The 18,350-nt window shown below is 32.5% G+C and overlaps 1 protein-coding gene and 1 long non-coding RNA gene across 2 annotated transcripts; both read right to left on the bottom strand.

The window, feature by feature from the left end:
• Nucleotides 1-4,675: 4,675 nt before the first annotated feature.
• On the bottom strand, nucleotides 4,676-6,563 carry LOC148765155 (uncharacterized). The gene is made up of 2 exons (XR_016029750.1): nucleotides 6,134-6,563; nucleotides 4,676-4,991 (listed from the first exon to the last, which is right to left on the bottom strand). It is a non-coding gene; the product is annotated as an uncharacterized LOC148765155 (long non-coding RNA).
• Nucleotides 6,564-10,211: 3,648 nt separating this feature from the next.
• Nucleotides 10,212-11,429, bottom strand: LOC105964354 (uncharacterized). The gene is made up of 2 exons (XM_088812680.1): nucleotides 11,348-11,429; nucleotides 10,212-10,666 (listed from the first exon to the last, which is right to left on the bottom strand). The coding sequence occupies exons 1-2, from the start codon at nucleotides 11,427-11,429 to the stop codon at nucleotides 10,212-10,214; spliced, it is 537 nt and encodes a 178-aa protein (XP_088668806.1).
• Between the last annotated feature and the right edge of the window lie 6,921 nt (nucleotides 11,430-18,350).

The raw sequence follows: 18,350 nt of genomic DNA, 5'->3' as shown, positions 1-18,350 counted from the left end.
TCACTTGGCCTCAGGGGTCTCACACATTAAATTTAGTATTTGAATTTTTGGCTAGGGCAGAAAAAATCATAGGACCTATCCCTATATATTTTTAAAACTAGGGGGTTATTAGTACTCATTTACCCCGAAATCAATATAAAGTATACTAAATTATTAGTCTGTAGACAAAAACACCCTCCTCGTTTAATATATAATTTTTATATGGAAGTTGTTAACAAATTCCTCTTATCACTCTTCTTCTCTCACTTGTCTGTCTCTATGTCCTACTCATTCTTTCTCACTCTCTTCTCTCTCTCTCTCTCTCTCTCTCTCTTCAATAACTTTTTCTAGTAAACTTATAATTGTTTTTTGTATTTTTAATTGATTTTCATTCGATAAACAACAAAAAGAAATTAAAACACGAAAAAAATTAGCAACATGAAATAGAAAACTGCAAATTACAATTTCTAACAATACAATTTTTTTATTGTTTATTTACATATAGATGATGCATTTCATATTGTTCAGTTTGTTGGTTGTATTTGACGGATTATATATATATATATATATATATATATATATATATATATATATTTGTTTTCGTAAAATTTTGGAGAAGAGATGTTTAAGAGAATTTTATTTGATCTATAGATTTTAGGGGATTTTGAAATTATTAAGGGTATTCTTGCCACAATAGGTACAATTAATGTATTAGAAAATGATTTATTTTACCTGGATTTGTACACATAGTCTAATGTAGAGGGACCTATAGCACATTATCCAAAAAAAGTGCTCTAGTGCTACACGTTTATACTCCCTAAAAATTTGTCCACATATCTTAAACAATAATAAAATATTTACGAATTAATTATAATATTTGAATTTTGTATTTAATTACATTAATTTCGTATAAAATCCTAAATTAAATATTATATTATCTAAATATTTTTTATTACATTGTAAGATTTATTATTTTTATTTTATTCGTATCAATATTTATATCGATTAAGTAATTAAAAACATTCAACGAACACGAATAACATAAAATTAACAAATATACATAATAGATTGCAGTAAGTTGAACAAGCTTCTTGGAATATACCTCCAACTATTGTAATTGAATTTAGTAAAATTAAATTTCATGAAAATTTATTGTGACATTTCTTCTAATAAAAGTGATGAATATGAGAGATATATGTGGAGCAATCAATAGGAATTCAAATTGTTATTCATCTTAAGCAAAAACTTTTGTAACATCTTTTTTAATATTAGACTTAAATTTAATAATATTTAAGAAAAATAAAAGAAAAGAACAAAATAACTGTTGGTGTATTATATTTTATATTGTAATTGAATTTATTAATTAAAATATAAGTTTTTTACCATGTCGATGAATCTAATATAACATTTCTTTTACTATTAATATCAAAACTAAGGAAATTTAAGATTGTAATCCCTAAAAAAATACAATATAATCAAATAATAATAGGTTAAACATGACTTAACAAAAAAGAAAAATAAAAGAGAAAATGTGAAGACGTAACACAAAAAAAACGGCACACACTTCACGGGATTAGAATAAAGTAAGGAACATGACCCACATTACATTCCTTAAACATTTCCCTAGAACACATGGACTCAAACAAGAAAGTGGAAATTGGGGGTTTCACTACAGATGCTCTTATGGAAGTCCTAGCCGGCTCATAATCTATCTATAATTATACTTATTACTTATCATTATCTTTTGTTTTTTTTTATTGGTAAAAGCATGAATCTTGGGTAGTTTTTTCTATTTCTGTATGGACAAAAATATCCTTTGAATGAGTAAGTTATACCGGACAATTAAGTAATATGATTTCCCCCTTTTTTTGTAACGTTAAATGTGTTGTTTTATTCATGAAATTAGGACTCTAACACGGTCAACATTGGGTAACAAGTCATACTAGAGAAAAGATGCAGAAATTGGTTTCTATTAGGTTTATAATACTTCATTATCGAAAAAGACCTATTAAAGCAACAATTCCCTAAGGATGAAAATTGTGCACAAAAGAACAAGAAGACGACTACAAACAAGGCGGAGATGTGACAAATCTCCAGCATAATTTTATTTTCTTCTTTAAATTTACATTCTTTAATATTTTTATGGATGTTTTTTGTAGGATTAACTAGTGTGTAACATGGGCTTTGGGGGTAACTGGGAAAATCGTATGCTTTTTATTGAGTTTGCCTACGACAAGAACTACCGAAAATGCTGAAGTAGGTGACCAAGAAGCCAACTGATTGTTGTTGTTTATTGTGCTATTTGTAAATATTCTATTTCGTATCAATGAAAACCCATTTTGGCAAACTAAGATATATATGTTGTTCCTTGCATGCGCATAGATATAGACCAATAGTCACTATAATTGATATGAGTTGGTCTAGAAGAATCATTAGACAATCAATTAGCATTGTTGACAATTAAACATGTTCATAGAGAAAAATAAGATTTTTCCCAACCCTATATACCAAATTTGGCCATCCCCATCACGAGGGAGCCGCCGCCCTCTCTCTCACACAAAGCGAACGTCGCCGCCTCTTAGAGCCGCCGTTCTCCGCCGCCTTAATTATATTTACTCCGTTCTTTCATCACCAAATTAAACCGGCGATTTTTCTAGCACAATTTATTCGGTGGAAATACCTCTGCAAGGTGAAATTCGATTCTGGCGAAAGAGAAGACGGTGTGGATTTGCTCCTGCAAGGACTTAGGTAAGACCACAACCGAAATTGAAGAAGAAGGAATTTCGCAAATACCAGTAAATAGTTTCGTAAATTTAATTTGTTAATTTTTTGGGCTGGCCTCAAGCATGCTATTAGATGATTCAAATTAAACACATGAGTTATGCATGCTCCTTTTCTGTGCAATTGATGGATCTACTTTCTAAACAATATTTGCATGCTAGAAAATTTTTAAATTCTTTCGCGTATGTGCATGTGATCCACCAAAAAAATCATTCGCATGGCTCACTGAAGCCTTATATAGAAGAAAGTGCCAATCTCCATATCACTGGGACGAAATCGGTGAAGGAAACATCTTGGGCCCCGACCTCATTCAAGAAACGATCGATATCATCAAATGAGTCCGAGAAAGAATGAAAGCCACCCAAGGTTGCCAGCAAAGCAATGCGAATTAAAGGAAGAGAGAATTAAAATTTGTCAAAGGATAACACGTATATCTGAAGGTAGGTCCACTCCGAGGAATTATGTGATTCGAAAAAAGTGGGAAGCTAAGCCTTTGTTTCAACACTCGAGTCTATCCACTTGCTCTACACCCCCATCTATCTCGAGTTTACGAAGTATTCCACGTATCTATGCTCCAAAATTCTGTATCAAACCCTAACCATGTCCTCGAAACCGAACCTATAGACCTATCTCAAAACATTTTCTTTATCTAAGGGAGCAATTTTCTATAGGTCCCTCTATATTATTTATTATATCCATCCAAGTCACAAGTCTCAATTTTTATTAAAAACTTGATCCTTTTTTGGCAAAAATACCCTTACTAATATATATAGAAACAAAAATTCCCAAAATATATAGAAACAAAAATCCCTAAATTTTCCATAATTTTCACAATTTCTAAAACATCTCCTAGAAAATCCGGTTGAAAAAATGCAAAACCCTTGCCCATATTTTGCGAATTGTCTTCCATAGCAGCTAGTTCGACTCATTTGTTGTTATTAAAGTTCCGTTTGCTGTTTGAGTTCTATTTGTTTGCTTTTTGAAGATTGCGTTTTTGTGTTTGAGATTCGAGGAACTGCGAACACCAAAAATGGTTCAAATGCATAAGAGCCTCTCTCGGTAAGTAACAATTCTGCAACAAAAAACAACCTATGATTCGGAAAAAAAATGATAATTATTTTGGGTAAACAGCATAAAACCCCCCTGTGTCATGGAAAACATGCACCAAACCCCCCGTGTTAACTTTATTGCGTAGAATACCCCTGTGTTTTATTTTACCTTGCATGAAATCCCCATTCCGTTAACAATTAACACCGTTAACTATTTAGGGGGTTTCATGTAAGTTTTTCATAACACAAGGGGGTTTGGAGCATATTTTCTTCAAAAAAATATTTTATTTATTTAAAATTCGTATTATTTTTTTTTTAAATCACTACCAAAAATATGGGCTTTTGTGACAGAGATTTTTGTCACTGAATTGAGGAAAATCCGTCACAAACAGGCTTTGGTGACGGAGGTGTGACGGAATTCGTCCGTGAGAAAACGCCTCGTCACTAATTAAAATAGTGACGGTTTTTTTCAATCCGTCACACTTTGGTGACGGAACATTCTGTCACAAATACCTTATCGAACTCCCCTAAATTTAGTGACGGATCCCGTCATAAATAATTTTTGTATGTCATTAATCTGTCACAAGGTTCCGTCATTCATCTGTCATAAATATCATCACAAATACTCCGTCACATGCTTCGTGTTCCGTCAAAATTCAGTCACAAGCAATCCGTCACATTGGTTGTCACAAATATCAGTCACTTTTCTCGTCACAATAGCACCATAATTGTTTTGTTCTCTTTATTTTACTACATTTTTTTTTGATAAACAATCAACAAAAAATCACAAAGCATAAATATATTAAAACAAAATCACAAAGCATAAATATATTAAAACAAAATCATATCGTTTCCAATCTTTCAGAGCATCATTTGGCTAGTAGTATCTAGTGCTAAGAATCTGTTATGAATTACAAAACATAAATATCTTATTTATAGAAAACACAATCTCTTCTTAGCTCTAAACTCGTTTGTATTCCTCCTCTCTTTTCTGAATCACTGCCATCTCTTGTGCCCTCAATTTTCAGGTCACATTCCTAACACCACTCTTCTCTATCTGCCTTCAATATCTGCCTTCAATATCGACAAGCCATGGCCTTAGTATCTATCTTCCTCTCCATCACGTTCTCCTCAACCCTGATCAACAATTTCATCTTGTTTCCCATCCCCATCCACATAACTCTGTTAATTAAAAGGAGAAGTCCACAACTACAAGTAAATAACTGCATTGTATTGACATAATTAAAACGAACGTTGAAAAGTTACTAATGAATCATTTGAGATACCTGATAAGTTCGTATACTCACAAGGTTTACTCACGTAAACAAAATGTTGAATTAACATGGGGATGCAACGACCCAATAATTGTAGCACATATAGACATAACCATAATAACACATGCACACATAATACATGAAATTCAAATCCACATACTCCATTCCAAAGAACTATAAAGAAATCGTATCAGCTTCGCAATCTAATCACATCAAGGTTTCAAAACAATTTACAATTATACCTTAATAATGAACTTCAAATTACTTAAATGAACCTATACTCTTATCGGTCCTAAATCCATTGAGAGGTATCCTTAGATAGAACTATGTCCTCTAAATAACGTCCTAACAACTCTTTTCATTCATAGTACTCTATGTTAGAAATTCTGGCAGCTTTGGTATTTCAACTTTGAAAATTCATATCTCTTAAACCGTACATACAAACCTTATGAAATTTTCACACAATGTTCACATATATGTTAATTATACCCTATTAAAACAGTTTAGTAAAATACCTATCCACGTGAGAGAAATAATTAATTCAGTACACTAACACCAGCAGAATTTCAGAACAGAGCATTCAAATTTAAAAATACCAAATAAATCATTCCTTCAACCAAACACCATGAAATTTCACTGAGAATCAGATTTATAAGTATTTAATCATATCCAGTTATAATCGCATGAATCGGGCTAAGATAGGATTTAATTTAACACATAATTCATAGATGACTCAGAAATCGTGCAGTTTCAGAAAACGGTTCATAACTTGATCAATACAATTCCAATTTACGCATACCATATATCAAAACGAAGCTAACAGAAACATCTACGTGCACAATTAATTTCATAATTTTCGGAAAATAAATCATCGATGAAACATGCACCGAAAGCGGAGGCTACGAATCTGAAATTCGAATTAGGGTTTATGGAAATCTATATTTCTTGACCTAGATCCCTAAATCTGATTCCTAAACATATAAATCAATTAAACACATAAACATAATCTTATTATTTATCATTAATTCAGTAAAGATCAAAAGTCCTTACCTCTTTGAAGAAAATCGAAGACAAAGAGGAAGAGTAAACCGAAGGATTCTCAGAGCTTGGCTTGAAGGCTTTTGGGGCTGAACTTGGAGGCTGTAGAGTTATCCAGGGTCCGATCCTCTTAATGGTTTGGTGGATTTTGTAGGGAAATTAATCCCATTAATTAGATGTGAAACTTCCAGAGAAGAAGGGGAATTTTTGAGGATTTTTCATCGAAGAAGAGTGATTTTTCATCGAAGAAGGGTGAAGATCGTTTCTTCTCTAGGAAGAAGAAGGAAACTGCCGTAAGAAAATTGGGAAGGAAAATAGGAGGAATCTTCCTTGCTTATAGGCTAGGAAGTTAGGAGGAAATTTACCTAAGGGCTATTATGCAATATTTAAAACAATATAGGATCCTAATAATAATTAAAGAATACTTGGAAGATAACTAGAAGAAAGCTGCGTAATTATGTCCTGGCCTGTAAATAGGTAAAGTGATTCTTTTATATATTATATTTTATTTAAGTTAAGGTTTGTCTTCAAAATAATTAATTATATGTTTAAGAACTAACTGTAAAAAGAGAATCAAAATAATATTTGAGAACATAAAAAATTTATTAAATATATAAGTGAATTAAGCAATTAAGAACAAAACAATTTTTTTACTAAAAAAATAATTAATGTCGAAAAAATCAATCTCCTATTTCGTAGAACTAAAAAAAGTAATAAAAACACAAGTAACTGAATTTATATTTCCAAGTTACTCATTTTGGAGTATTAAAGTGAATTTATAAAAATTAAAATAACAAGTAACACAACAATTAGTTTAGTGACAGATTAACGATGAAACATAAAATGTCACGGACTTGTGTCTGAAATGTATGTGACTATTTCTGACCAGATAAACATAGTGATGGATTAATGACGAAACATAAAATGTGACAGACTTGTGACCAAAATGTATGTGACGGATGTGTGACAGGCATGATATTGTGACAGATCTGTGACCGACATTGATCAAATTGTTTTATTCATAGAAAATTTGTGGCTAATTTGTGACTGAATCAGTTTCCGTCAAAAGATTTGTGACCGAAATGTGACTGAGTTTCGATTGTCACAAAATCTGTCCCAAATTCGTCACATATTGGTCATAAAAAAATTCCGTATTTTAGTAGTACATTCAGTCACATACCTGTCACTCATTCGGTCACTAACGGTGACAGATTTAGGTTGTCACAAAATATCCGTCACAAAAGCCCTATTTTTTGGTAGTGAATTAAGTCAAACACATATATTCAATTGCAATATAAATAATTATTGACTAATAATAAGGATGAAATTTCAAACAATTTTTTTTCCTTTTTTTTTTGGAATTATGCCGTTTCCAATTCAATTTTTTAAATTTTAGAACATTGCTTTTCTCATTTGGATTTCCAAAATTTGATTCCATTTCTTAAAAAAAAAACAATTGCATCAAAATTGAAACTAAATAAAAAAATTGAAAATTTCCAATTTTGAATAAAAAAGTATTTTATCAATATATTTTTAAAAAATCAAAATTATATACTTATAAAATCAATATTGTTATACATTTGTATAATTTATCTTAGATGTATAATATGTCAAAGAATATAAATAATATGAAAATTCGAATATACTTTTGATATAAATAATTATATTAATAATTTTGAAAATTCGACTTTCAAAAATTGAATAAATGTATTTGACTCAAATTTCAAAAAAATAATTCAACATTTAAATAAATAAATAAATTTTACATAAATTCCACTTGTATTATAAATAGCATGCACCAAACCCCCTTGTGTTATGAAAAACTTGCATAGAATCCCCTAAATAGTTAACGGTGTTAATTGTTAACGGAATGGGGGATTTCATGCAACATAAAATAAAACACAAAGGGGTTCTATGCAATATAATTAACACATGGGGATTTGGTGCAGGTTTTCCGTAACACAGGGGGGTTTTATGCAGTTTACCCTAATTATTTTACAAGTTTTTGTTTTTGGTTTCTTTTCCCAACATAGACGAAAAGATGATGACTTCGAATTGCCAAAATTCAGGTATAAATTCAGGCATTTCTACAAGCATAGATGTTATAAGTCTTTTTTTCTACTAGATTTAAAAAAAAAAAAAAAAATTCTGCATTTTTTGGTTTGCAATATGAATTTTTTGTTTGTTTGCATGTGTGTTTGATGAGAGTCTGCAAATTTTGGGCTTTTTAGCTAATCCATTATTTTGATGACTGCATTTTTTTAGGAAATTTGTTGTTGTTAATGTGGGTAGTTCTTTTCTGAATGCTGCTACAGTTTTGTGGTTAGTAAATTGGAAAATGCATCGTGTATTATGCAAATAACAAAATAGTAAAAATAATTATAAAAATCGAATATGAATAACATATTTTGCAAATTCCATTGTAAATTGGTATATGAAATATGACTATAAAATAGTCATTTCCAACTGTTTTTAGCAATTTGCAAGAATTACTGTTTGCAGATTCCAGTTTGCAAATTTCTTAGTTATTAGAGTGCAACGATGTGAAAAGTGAAAAATGAGATTCCTTATATATTTGGCAATGTGGCAATTTTCATTGTCCATTATTTTGCTAGTTTTTCTGAAAAGCAATTTTAATATTGCAATCTGTTTTTGGATTTACATATGATGTTTGCTATTTTCAAGTACCGTTTTTGTTTGGCTAATTCATGTGGTATTTAGTTACATATGGTATTTTTATTTGCAGTTTGCAGTTTTCAAGTCTTGTATGTATGCACTTGCATAAATTGTTTGTTTTTTGATATTTTCAATGACATATTTTGGATAAGTTTTTATTTATGAATTATTTTTCTTTTCTTGCTCTCCAACAGCCAAGCTAAACAAGTGAAAATGTCTTTGAATGACTGTTCAACATCATCAAAAGGAAGAAAAATAAAATCAATTCCGAACCACCAATTATTAAAGAAAGAAAAACCACAAATCTCATTTTGTTGTCCCATGTATTGCAGTTTGCAGTTTCAGTCCATGTTTATTGATATAAGGGTTTCAATTTACATTCACCTTGCAAATTTCAAGTTCATATTGCAAATAACAAATTTATGCTGCAAAATTATTGTTCTCAAACTAATGCAAATAACAAATTTATGCTTGCATTATTTAGCACGCAGTTTACTATTTACTAAAATGATACAACATTAACACACTATTAATACAACAAAAAAAAAAATTAACATCCTTAAAATACAAAACAAGCTTACACATAAAAAGAAATCGTCTAAAATAAATATTGGGATGGAGAGAAAAAAGAGGAATAAAGAGAAATAATCAATTGGATTAGAAAGAAATGGTGGCTAGAGACGTGAGAGAAATTAGAACAAGAGGATAGATGGAAAAAGAAGAGGTGAGATGGAGAAGGAAATAGAGATAATATTCAAATATGATGAGAAAGAGACAGCAAATTGATTGATATGTAAGATTTGTTTTTTTATTTTACATAAATAATTCTTTTCATATAAATATTAATTTAGATTGTGAGGATATTTATGTTTACGTACTTATAACATAACTTAATTTATATTATTTTTATTGGTGAATCGACGCCTCCATTTATCTAACAAAATGGATCCTACCTATATAAGTTATAAATAAGAGGTGTTTAGCTAATTGTCCTTATCGAAGATCCAATTAAAATCCTTGAGCACAAAATCAAAAAGCTTAGAAATAAAGAAATTCGTTTACTAATAAATTCCTTTGAAAAAACCACACCACAGATCATAGAGATTTATTTTAGTAGTGCAATATATTTAGAATCATATTTTCACATATAAGCGTGGTAGCCAATTTGATAATTTCCACCCCAATTTCTAAAATCGGAATAGGATTAGACAAATCCAATTTTGCTAGCCAAATTTTAAATCTTCCTTCTCCCTCTTCCTCTCCCTCTTGGTTGAAAATTGATTGTGGGAGTAAGCTTCAATTTCTTTAGCCATGTGTGTAATCATTAGAATATAGTCTTTTTTTAAAGAAAACATAGAGCTTTTATTTAGGCAGAAGCCAGACCATGCGGAAGGGAAAAACCTTCTCTACAAACCTAACCAAGTTTAGTAACAATGTCATGTGTCAATTGGTTCCCACTTCGCTTGATAAATTGAAAATTACAATGAACACAACTCTTAGCAATCGATAAAACTTCTTCGAGAAAAGCACCAAACGATGACAAAAGAGGATCGTCGGAGTTTAACGCTTGAATAACATGTAGACAATCGCCCTCCAATATGATCGAGCTCCACCCTTGAGTTTTGGCAGTGTTAATTGCTTCAAGGGCCGAATGTGCCTCACAATCAACGGCTCTAGGATGTCCTGGATATCGACGAACCGCCCACCAACGACATTCCCCTTCTCTATTGCGCGCAACCATTGAAACTGAGTAAAAGCTCTCTCCTTGAGGAACCGCCGCATCAAAGTTGATCTTAATAAACTGTCCAGAGGAGGATTCCATTGAGTCTGAAAATTTCCACCTGTAGCCGGTAATCTTGGGATTTGGGCCTGTTGAAATTCGTAGAGATACAAATTGCACCAGGTAACTAGATCTTCTGTTTTAAGATAGTCTTCGCCATGGATCTCCTTGTTTCGTATCTCCCACGCCTTCCCAGCATATGATCACGGCTAATAGAAATTGCTCATTGTTCAGCTTATGGCGCAAATGTTCCAGCCATTTCCACATTGAGATGCCTAGATCGTATGTCAAAAGGAGAAATGGGGGTGCTCGCCAGATAGCACCCATTTCGCTGCAAATTTGGAACACGTGCATGGTTGACTCCCTGGCAGCGCCGCACCTAACACTACACCATAATGAGCATTTTCTAACACTACAAATTTATTATTTCTAACGGATATTTTCCGTTAGGAATTTCTAACGAATATATCCGTTAGAAATTAAGCCGTAACAGTTGATGTGCGTTGGCATTACACGAACAAAAAATAGTGTTTTTATATAATAATTGCAACGGATAAATTCGTTATAAATCTATCTCTAACAATTATTACTCAAATTATTTAATTTTGATAAAAAAAAATAAATGGAAATAAATGTATTGATAATTATTCCATAATTAAATATATAATTAATTTAATCAAATTTCATACAACACCAATTTTATTAAATATTTTTTTTTTTGAGAAGGTAGAAGGTGGTTGGAGGCCTATTTCTCCGTCATTCCCTCTAACCTTCGATTAGGGCTTTTCTCTGAATAATAACTTTTCTTCGACGCCATACCTCCACCGCCGCGTTCGCCTCCGCCTCTGCCATTGCCGCTAATGCCGAGCCGACATCTCTGTTGCTATTTCTTCCCTCAGGATCGAACTAATCATTGTGAAGACAAATTGAAAAAGGCGAATTTCTTTCAACTCTGCAGGTGTTTTGAATCACCCATGGATTGCGTGACAGGTTAGTCTCCTCTGTTATTATTTTCCATTTATTTTAATTGATCTCATTCCATCCGTGTGGAATTCAGTATAGGAAGCTGACAAGTGATTTTTAGGTTAATTCGATTGCTTGAATTTAAGGCGTCAAGCTCGGATTTGAAACAAGAGTTTGCAGATTGTGAGAATCTATGACTTGATATTTTAGAATTTTACTTAATTACAGTTTGCTAATTTTCCATAGGTTTCAATTTTTGATTCTTCCAACTTTTTTGTTTACTAGTGTTGTTAATTTCTCAGTTTGTGCACGATGACAATATTTTTTACTTACTTTTCTTATGATACCAATGATTGTGTTTTGAAGGATGCTTTGGAAGAATTTGGTAACCGAAGTACTTGTGCAAGACCAAAATGGTAAATAACCTATCTAAAACTCTTCAAGTTTGAGATTTGTTTAGAAAATCTATGTATCAAGCATGTAATATGATATAAAATCCCATTGATAATGTGCAAATTAATTTGGAGTTACGGCTAAAAAATGGGATAGTATATACACCATGCTGAGAACTATTTGTCTTCTGATTTAGCTCCGTTTCTTCATTTTAGTTGAGAATAGGAAAAGTATCAACCAATGTATGTTCACCTGTTTACTTAACATACTAACGTCTTTTTCGTTACTTCTCTTTACTTACGTCGTATAAAGCCTTAAATATTGCAATTGGTACTTATGTTCTGGTTGTTGTAGTTTGGGGAGTAAACTATGGAAGTAAAAGGTGATTTCACATTTTTCAATTAAAAGGGGGTTCGTTTTTGTCATAAATTATTTTTTACCATTTAAACTCAACAAATGTTGGGATTATATTTGTCTGAGAAGATATGGTGCAAAATTATTCTAGATAAAATCTAGGTTGAAATCATGTGCCTTTACCCTGTGTTATTCTGGAACACCGTTCTTTTAAACATACTCGACAATATTTGTTTCTATTAAGTCGGTATTAAAATTTAGTTTTCTGCTACTATCCAGTGACTACTAATATCCAGCTTCTTACATAGACGAAAAAAGAAGTGATTGAATGATACTCCTGTAAAACATTTCTTCAGTTTTCTTTAGAATTGATGCTAATTTCTTAGTAAGTTTACTCATTAATTTCTTAACCAGAACTTGCTAAAGCATGGTGGATCAGCCAGCTATTTTCATTTTTAAGTTCTGATTGTTATTGTGGTTTCGTGCTGACTTTTTTTTTTCTTTTTTTTTTTCTCCAATGGACTGAGAGGGGAAAAAATTACCTACAGATGGGGAACACATAAAACAATAATATGGTTCAGCGATGATCCGAGGAGCAAATAGATCCCCGGTAATATCTATGAGCTAATGATCATTTAATTTCTTCTATTATATATTTTTCTTCTTTCTAATGAGTTGTTTAATCTGGTTGTGGTATTGTCTAGAATATATACTGCTCAAGTGTATGCATTTGTGTGAAAGATTATTGGCCAGTAATACTTTTTCATATAATGGTATGTGGCTGAATGACAATAGATGATGCTTTAGCTTCTTTAGGAATTTTGTTTCCCTTTTTTTTCGACAATTATTTCCCTTTGTCATTATTATTTTATTGCTCAGGTGATTATATTTAACCGCCTAATGAACTTTTTCCATCATATTTTCAGTTAATTTAAGATACATGCTAAAATTTTGACGGACATACAAACAATTTTTCAGAATCATTATGTGAGTGAATGCTAGCTAGGATGATATAAACTTTTGATTTATTTAGAGTTTATTATCTACGTGGTTAATTTACTTCTGATTCATATATAAGTTTTTTGTACGATGAATCTATTAATGACTGATGAATACTTCTTTTATTTTGCAGATGTTTTCATGAAAAAATATATGAAGCCAATGTGTGTTGACGATGACAAAGAAGTTGTTACTCATAACTGCTAGAGCTTCAGTAATATTATAAAGGATCTTGGGTACATGCATCTATTTATAAGTAAGGTTTATGTGTATCAATAATTGAGAACGATGAAGAATTTTTTGTAATAGTTGATAGTATATACAAATGAAAACATTTTTTTTACTTATAGGTTCAGTTTTTTTCATGTGAATGATGGAGAAGTTATTTTAATAAATTGTCATTTTAATAGAATGATTGTATTTATTATTTTTAAATAAGTACTTTATAAGTAACAACAAATATTAATTTTTATAATTTTTAAATTGGTTTATATAAAATTTCAGAACACGCCTGCCATAAAAAGTGGCGAATCTTCGGTGGAATGGGCAGTCCCCATATATGTTTCCAGTAATGTTTCGTCTCGCCGCTACTCGATCCACTAACATCTCCACGATTCCCACCAACAGTCAGATCTATGATGTTGTGATAGCACGACCGGACCGTACAGAAACCAGTATGAGTATAATGCCAAATCCACCTGTCTCGTGTCTGGTGCCGAACTACTACCAATTGGGGTTCTCAAAACTCTCTCCTGATCCACTTGCCAGAAAACCTCCTCAACTAATCCCAACTTCTATGATTGCGATGCCGAGTCGATAAGATCCGCTACAGTATATAGTCTTGTTAAGTGGCAATTTTGTGCATAAAAAAAAATAGAGTACTTTGACCTTCGTGATTGTACATTACATTTACCTTAATATTTTGTTTAGGAAATTGAAAACTCTTGCTTACTGATACAAGCCAGAGATCATCTTCTCCAGTAAGCCCACAAACGCAAACACGCACTCATCTCTCTAGGCCGACCACCACCACCACCACCAATAAGAAGAAAAAAATATTCTAGTTAAGTAAGATCTTCAAGAGACTAAATAATAAAAAAAGAAGAAAAAAAGTTCAAGGAAAACCCTGTTGGGAATCAGACACGTGTACGCAACGGAAAATAAAAAATTATGCGAATTTAAACAAATTTAAATCACATAATCACATTCCCGATAATTGTAAACAATTAATTGCGTACCTTTGCACTTCCAGCGAAATTAAAAACAACGTACATGCGAATTATTTAATCGACATTAAATCAATTAGCATGCTCGGATTAAATTAATTAACATGCTCGCAGTAAATTACGAATTTCATGTAATCACATAAGACATGCAAATTCATACAACATACTACGATACGAACATACATAATTTAATCTTAATTAAATCAATATCGAACGACTACGGATTCGAAACTTTACCTCTTGAAGTGTGAGGTAGGCGCACGAAACGAAGCAAGATTGCCACGGAATCCAATCCTTGCAATCCGGGAGCGGCGATGGCGTGAGCAACGACGGCGCGTGAGGTTAACGCGCTGTCTTCGGGTGGCGCGTGGGAGCGGATGCGTCGTTGGCTGCTCCTCGATTCTTCGATCTTCCTCCTCTCGGATTTCACCTCGTATACTTTGATCTTCTAAAATGTGGCACTAGACACGAAATAGTTAGAATAAAACGGAAGAAACGAAAAGAGAAAATAATTACTAAGACGATCGGCCAAGGGGAGGCCGATTCCGGCGAGTCGACGGCGACGGCGGTCGTGGCCGCGGGTTGAGATTAGCCGAGAGAGAGAGATGAGCGGCTAGGGTTTTAGTTAGGGTTGTGTGTATGTGTGTAAGACCTATAAATCAAGTATTTATAGTGTCTTTCATAAAAGCTCTAACGGGCTTAAGTTGGACCGGGCCCAACAACTTAAGTTTGTTAGTTCTTTACTCGCTCGTTTCTCTCAATTCAATGATCGGAAAATTGTAACGATTATATTTTCGGAATCATTATAATTTCCTCATCGCTACGAGTGCCAATGCTCGATTTCCAACTTTCTAAAAGTGGAAACCCTAATTCAGTGCACTTTCTAAATTTGGAAGCTTCCCGATTTAGAATGTCCACTTAGATGTTCGCCTATTCTTTTCCTTTTCTTATTCTCATTCATAATTTCAAATTACGAATGTTGGGCCCAATCATATTGACTTCCAATCATGCAAAGATAAAATATTTTTATCTCTGACCGTTTATTAAAAGATCTCATGTGCACGAGCAGTGTAACCCTCGATGGTTCAGGTGTAAACTAGCCGTGGGCCCACAACCCTTTGTGGTCAAAACTCGTCCCTTAGAGTTACGATTAAGATGAATCTCGTTTCACCTTAATCACCCAACGAATCAAGATTGGGCTCTAGCAACTACGCGTCATGATTCCCTAGATACAAATGAAGTGCCTGCAAGAACCTTTTGATATATTTAACATACAGTACGATCCATTCGATTCATATGTCCCGATTGAACTAGAGGCATTGGTTCATCGAGACCTCCTTAGTAGTTCAATGACTGTGCGGTCATTCTAAGTGTTGTAATCATTACGTGCATGACTTAGAGAATCGAATTCTCAAATCATCACTTAGTCAGCTCTGGCAAGAGACTTAGAGATTACAAACTATGAGAACACAAAGGACATCCAAGACTATTCTAGCGATCGAATCCCCGACTACAATGCACAGACTTCCCACTAGATTTCGGACTGCACGAACACTGGCCCTTAGGGTGGTCCTCGGTCGAACTCAGGGACAGGTCACGATACAGCTGGTCCTTTAGTGAAGTCACGGTGATGTCTAGGTCATAAGGACTAATGGTGTACAACTATACCATAGATATCTCTACTCGATTATTGAGAACCACTTAGAGATTTCTAGGGTGAGAGAGTTCAGTGAAATCGTCAACTTACGAGCACCCACTTATGCATGCCGATATCACAATACCGTTTACTGATGAGATGCAGTACAAATACACTAAGTACTAGTATCTTAATGGGAAATGCCGATATCGTCATTGATGGCGTAACCCTTCGACTAGGAACACGTTTAACAGTTATAATACTAAAGTAAATATCTCATGATCCTAACGATCAATTACTAGTACTTGTAATAACTGTAAGGACTATATCTATGCTTGTGACAAAGAGATAAAGATATAGAATGCCAAGGTGTTTTTATCATTAATACGAAAAAATTTTGTTTATCACAACAATAAATGGAAAGACCACAGCCACAAGTTGGCTTGTTGGTCACCTACTCTAACAAACCCCTCCCATAACAAACATGTATTTCCTTGTCTCGTCCATAACTTCTGAAGTTGTTAAGAACATTATAAATACCTCCAAAATCCAAAATCCAAAATCCAAATGCAATCTCTTCATCTCAATCAAACTCCTAAAAGTTCAAGGGTGCAAGGTTTCCTTCCACTTTACGAGTTTCTTCAACTAATGCTACGTGTCTTTTTTTATTTGGTTCGAAATTCATCTTTCTACATCTTCTCATTTCAAAATATCTGCTCTAAATCCTATTATGGTTTTGGCGGATAAATCCACAAAATCTTCAGGTTCTTGCTCATCAAGTACACACCAATCTATTATTTTCTCTTTTTCCCTTGATATATATATATATATATATATATATATATATATATATATATATATATATATATATATATATATATATATATATATATATATATATATATATATATATATATATATTATATAACTATGGACTTTAGCACATTGGAGAATATGACTTTGATATGTGTCCTTCCATGTGTAACTATTTAGAGTAATGAACAACTAAGTGTGGACATGTGTCCTTAGTGACTAAGCATTTTCTTGTGTATAAATATGATGAAGAAAAATGTATTGTATACTTACATCATCTAATGAAAAAGAATATTTTGCTCTATATTGTGTTTCTAGGTTTTTCCACTAACACAATATATTTATATTTATATATATCTCTATTTAATTTGCCATAGTGGGAATTTCATCATGTATTTCTCAAACCATAACCACCACTTGCAAATGAGTAATCTTATATCTCTATCGAATTCAATTTCGTATAATCAATAAACGAGCTAATGAGAATTATTTCACAACACGTTATCAGCACGAGCAACTGCTCGAAAAAAGGTAGGTTATGTAAGTTTGTTTATTTTATTTGATAAAATCCAGATCCTCGATATCAAATGGTAAAGCAAATACTATGGTATTTATAAGCCACCGATTTTTTGAGAAAAGGAAGGATATATATCTATAATTATGTGCATGTTGATTTATGAGAAAAAAAGAGAGAGGTTATTATCTCTCGCCTCGACTACGAATTTTCAACTTGCATTACATGATTTTAATTTTCTAAATTTAGAAACTTGTAATTGGCATGTGCAAGTTTCGATTTATTTATTTAATTATCTTGTTTAATTAAGCAAAAGAAAATGGGTTGATTTCGATAATAGAAATAAAAATAACTCCGGGTGTGATTCTCGTTGAGCTAATGGACATAGTAGTCCTCGTAAAAGGCCGATTTAAAGGCTATGATAATTACTCCGAACATAATGTTCGTAGAGATGGTGGATGTCGTAGTCACCAATAATGGCCGATATAGAAGCCGTAAATATAACTTCGGGTGAGATACCCGTAGAGTCACTAAACGTTGTGATTCCCCTTAAAGGTTAATGATGCTATTAAAATAAAAATTAATTGGGTGCAGTGCCCATATAAATGCTGGACATTTTTGTTAAGTGTCGATTGAAAGGTTAAAATTAAATATGAGGCTAGGCCTACAACGACGAAGTGAAAGATAGTACTCGTCAAGATGTTCTTAAATTGACCAAGGTGGATGTAAATATTTCCGCCCAGATAATCATTTGGTTAAAATAAATTAAAACTCATGAGTTTATTGCCTACAAAATATATTTTGGCATATGAGTAAATGTTACATATTTGAGATCATGCACGATAATATTCTTAATGGTTACGATATCTCTCTCG

The sequence above is a fragment of the Erythranthe guttata genome, chromosome 14 (assembly GCF_056151865.1).
Source record: "Erythranthe guttata isolate IM_541 chromosome 14, IM_541, whole genome shotgun sequence".
NCBI classification, from domain to species: Eukaryota; Viridiplantae; Streptophyta; class Magnoliopsida; order Lamiales; family Phrymaceae; genus Erythranthe; species Erythranthe guttata.
Note: the sequence above shows the minus strand (reverse complement) of the source record. Positions and strands in the feature narration are given on the sequence as shown.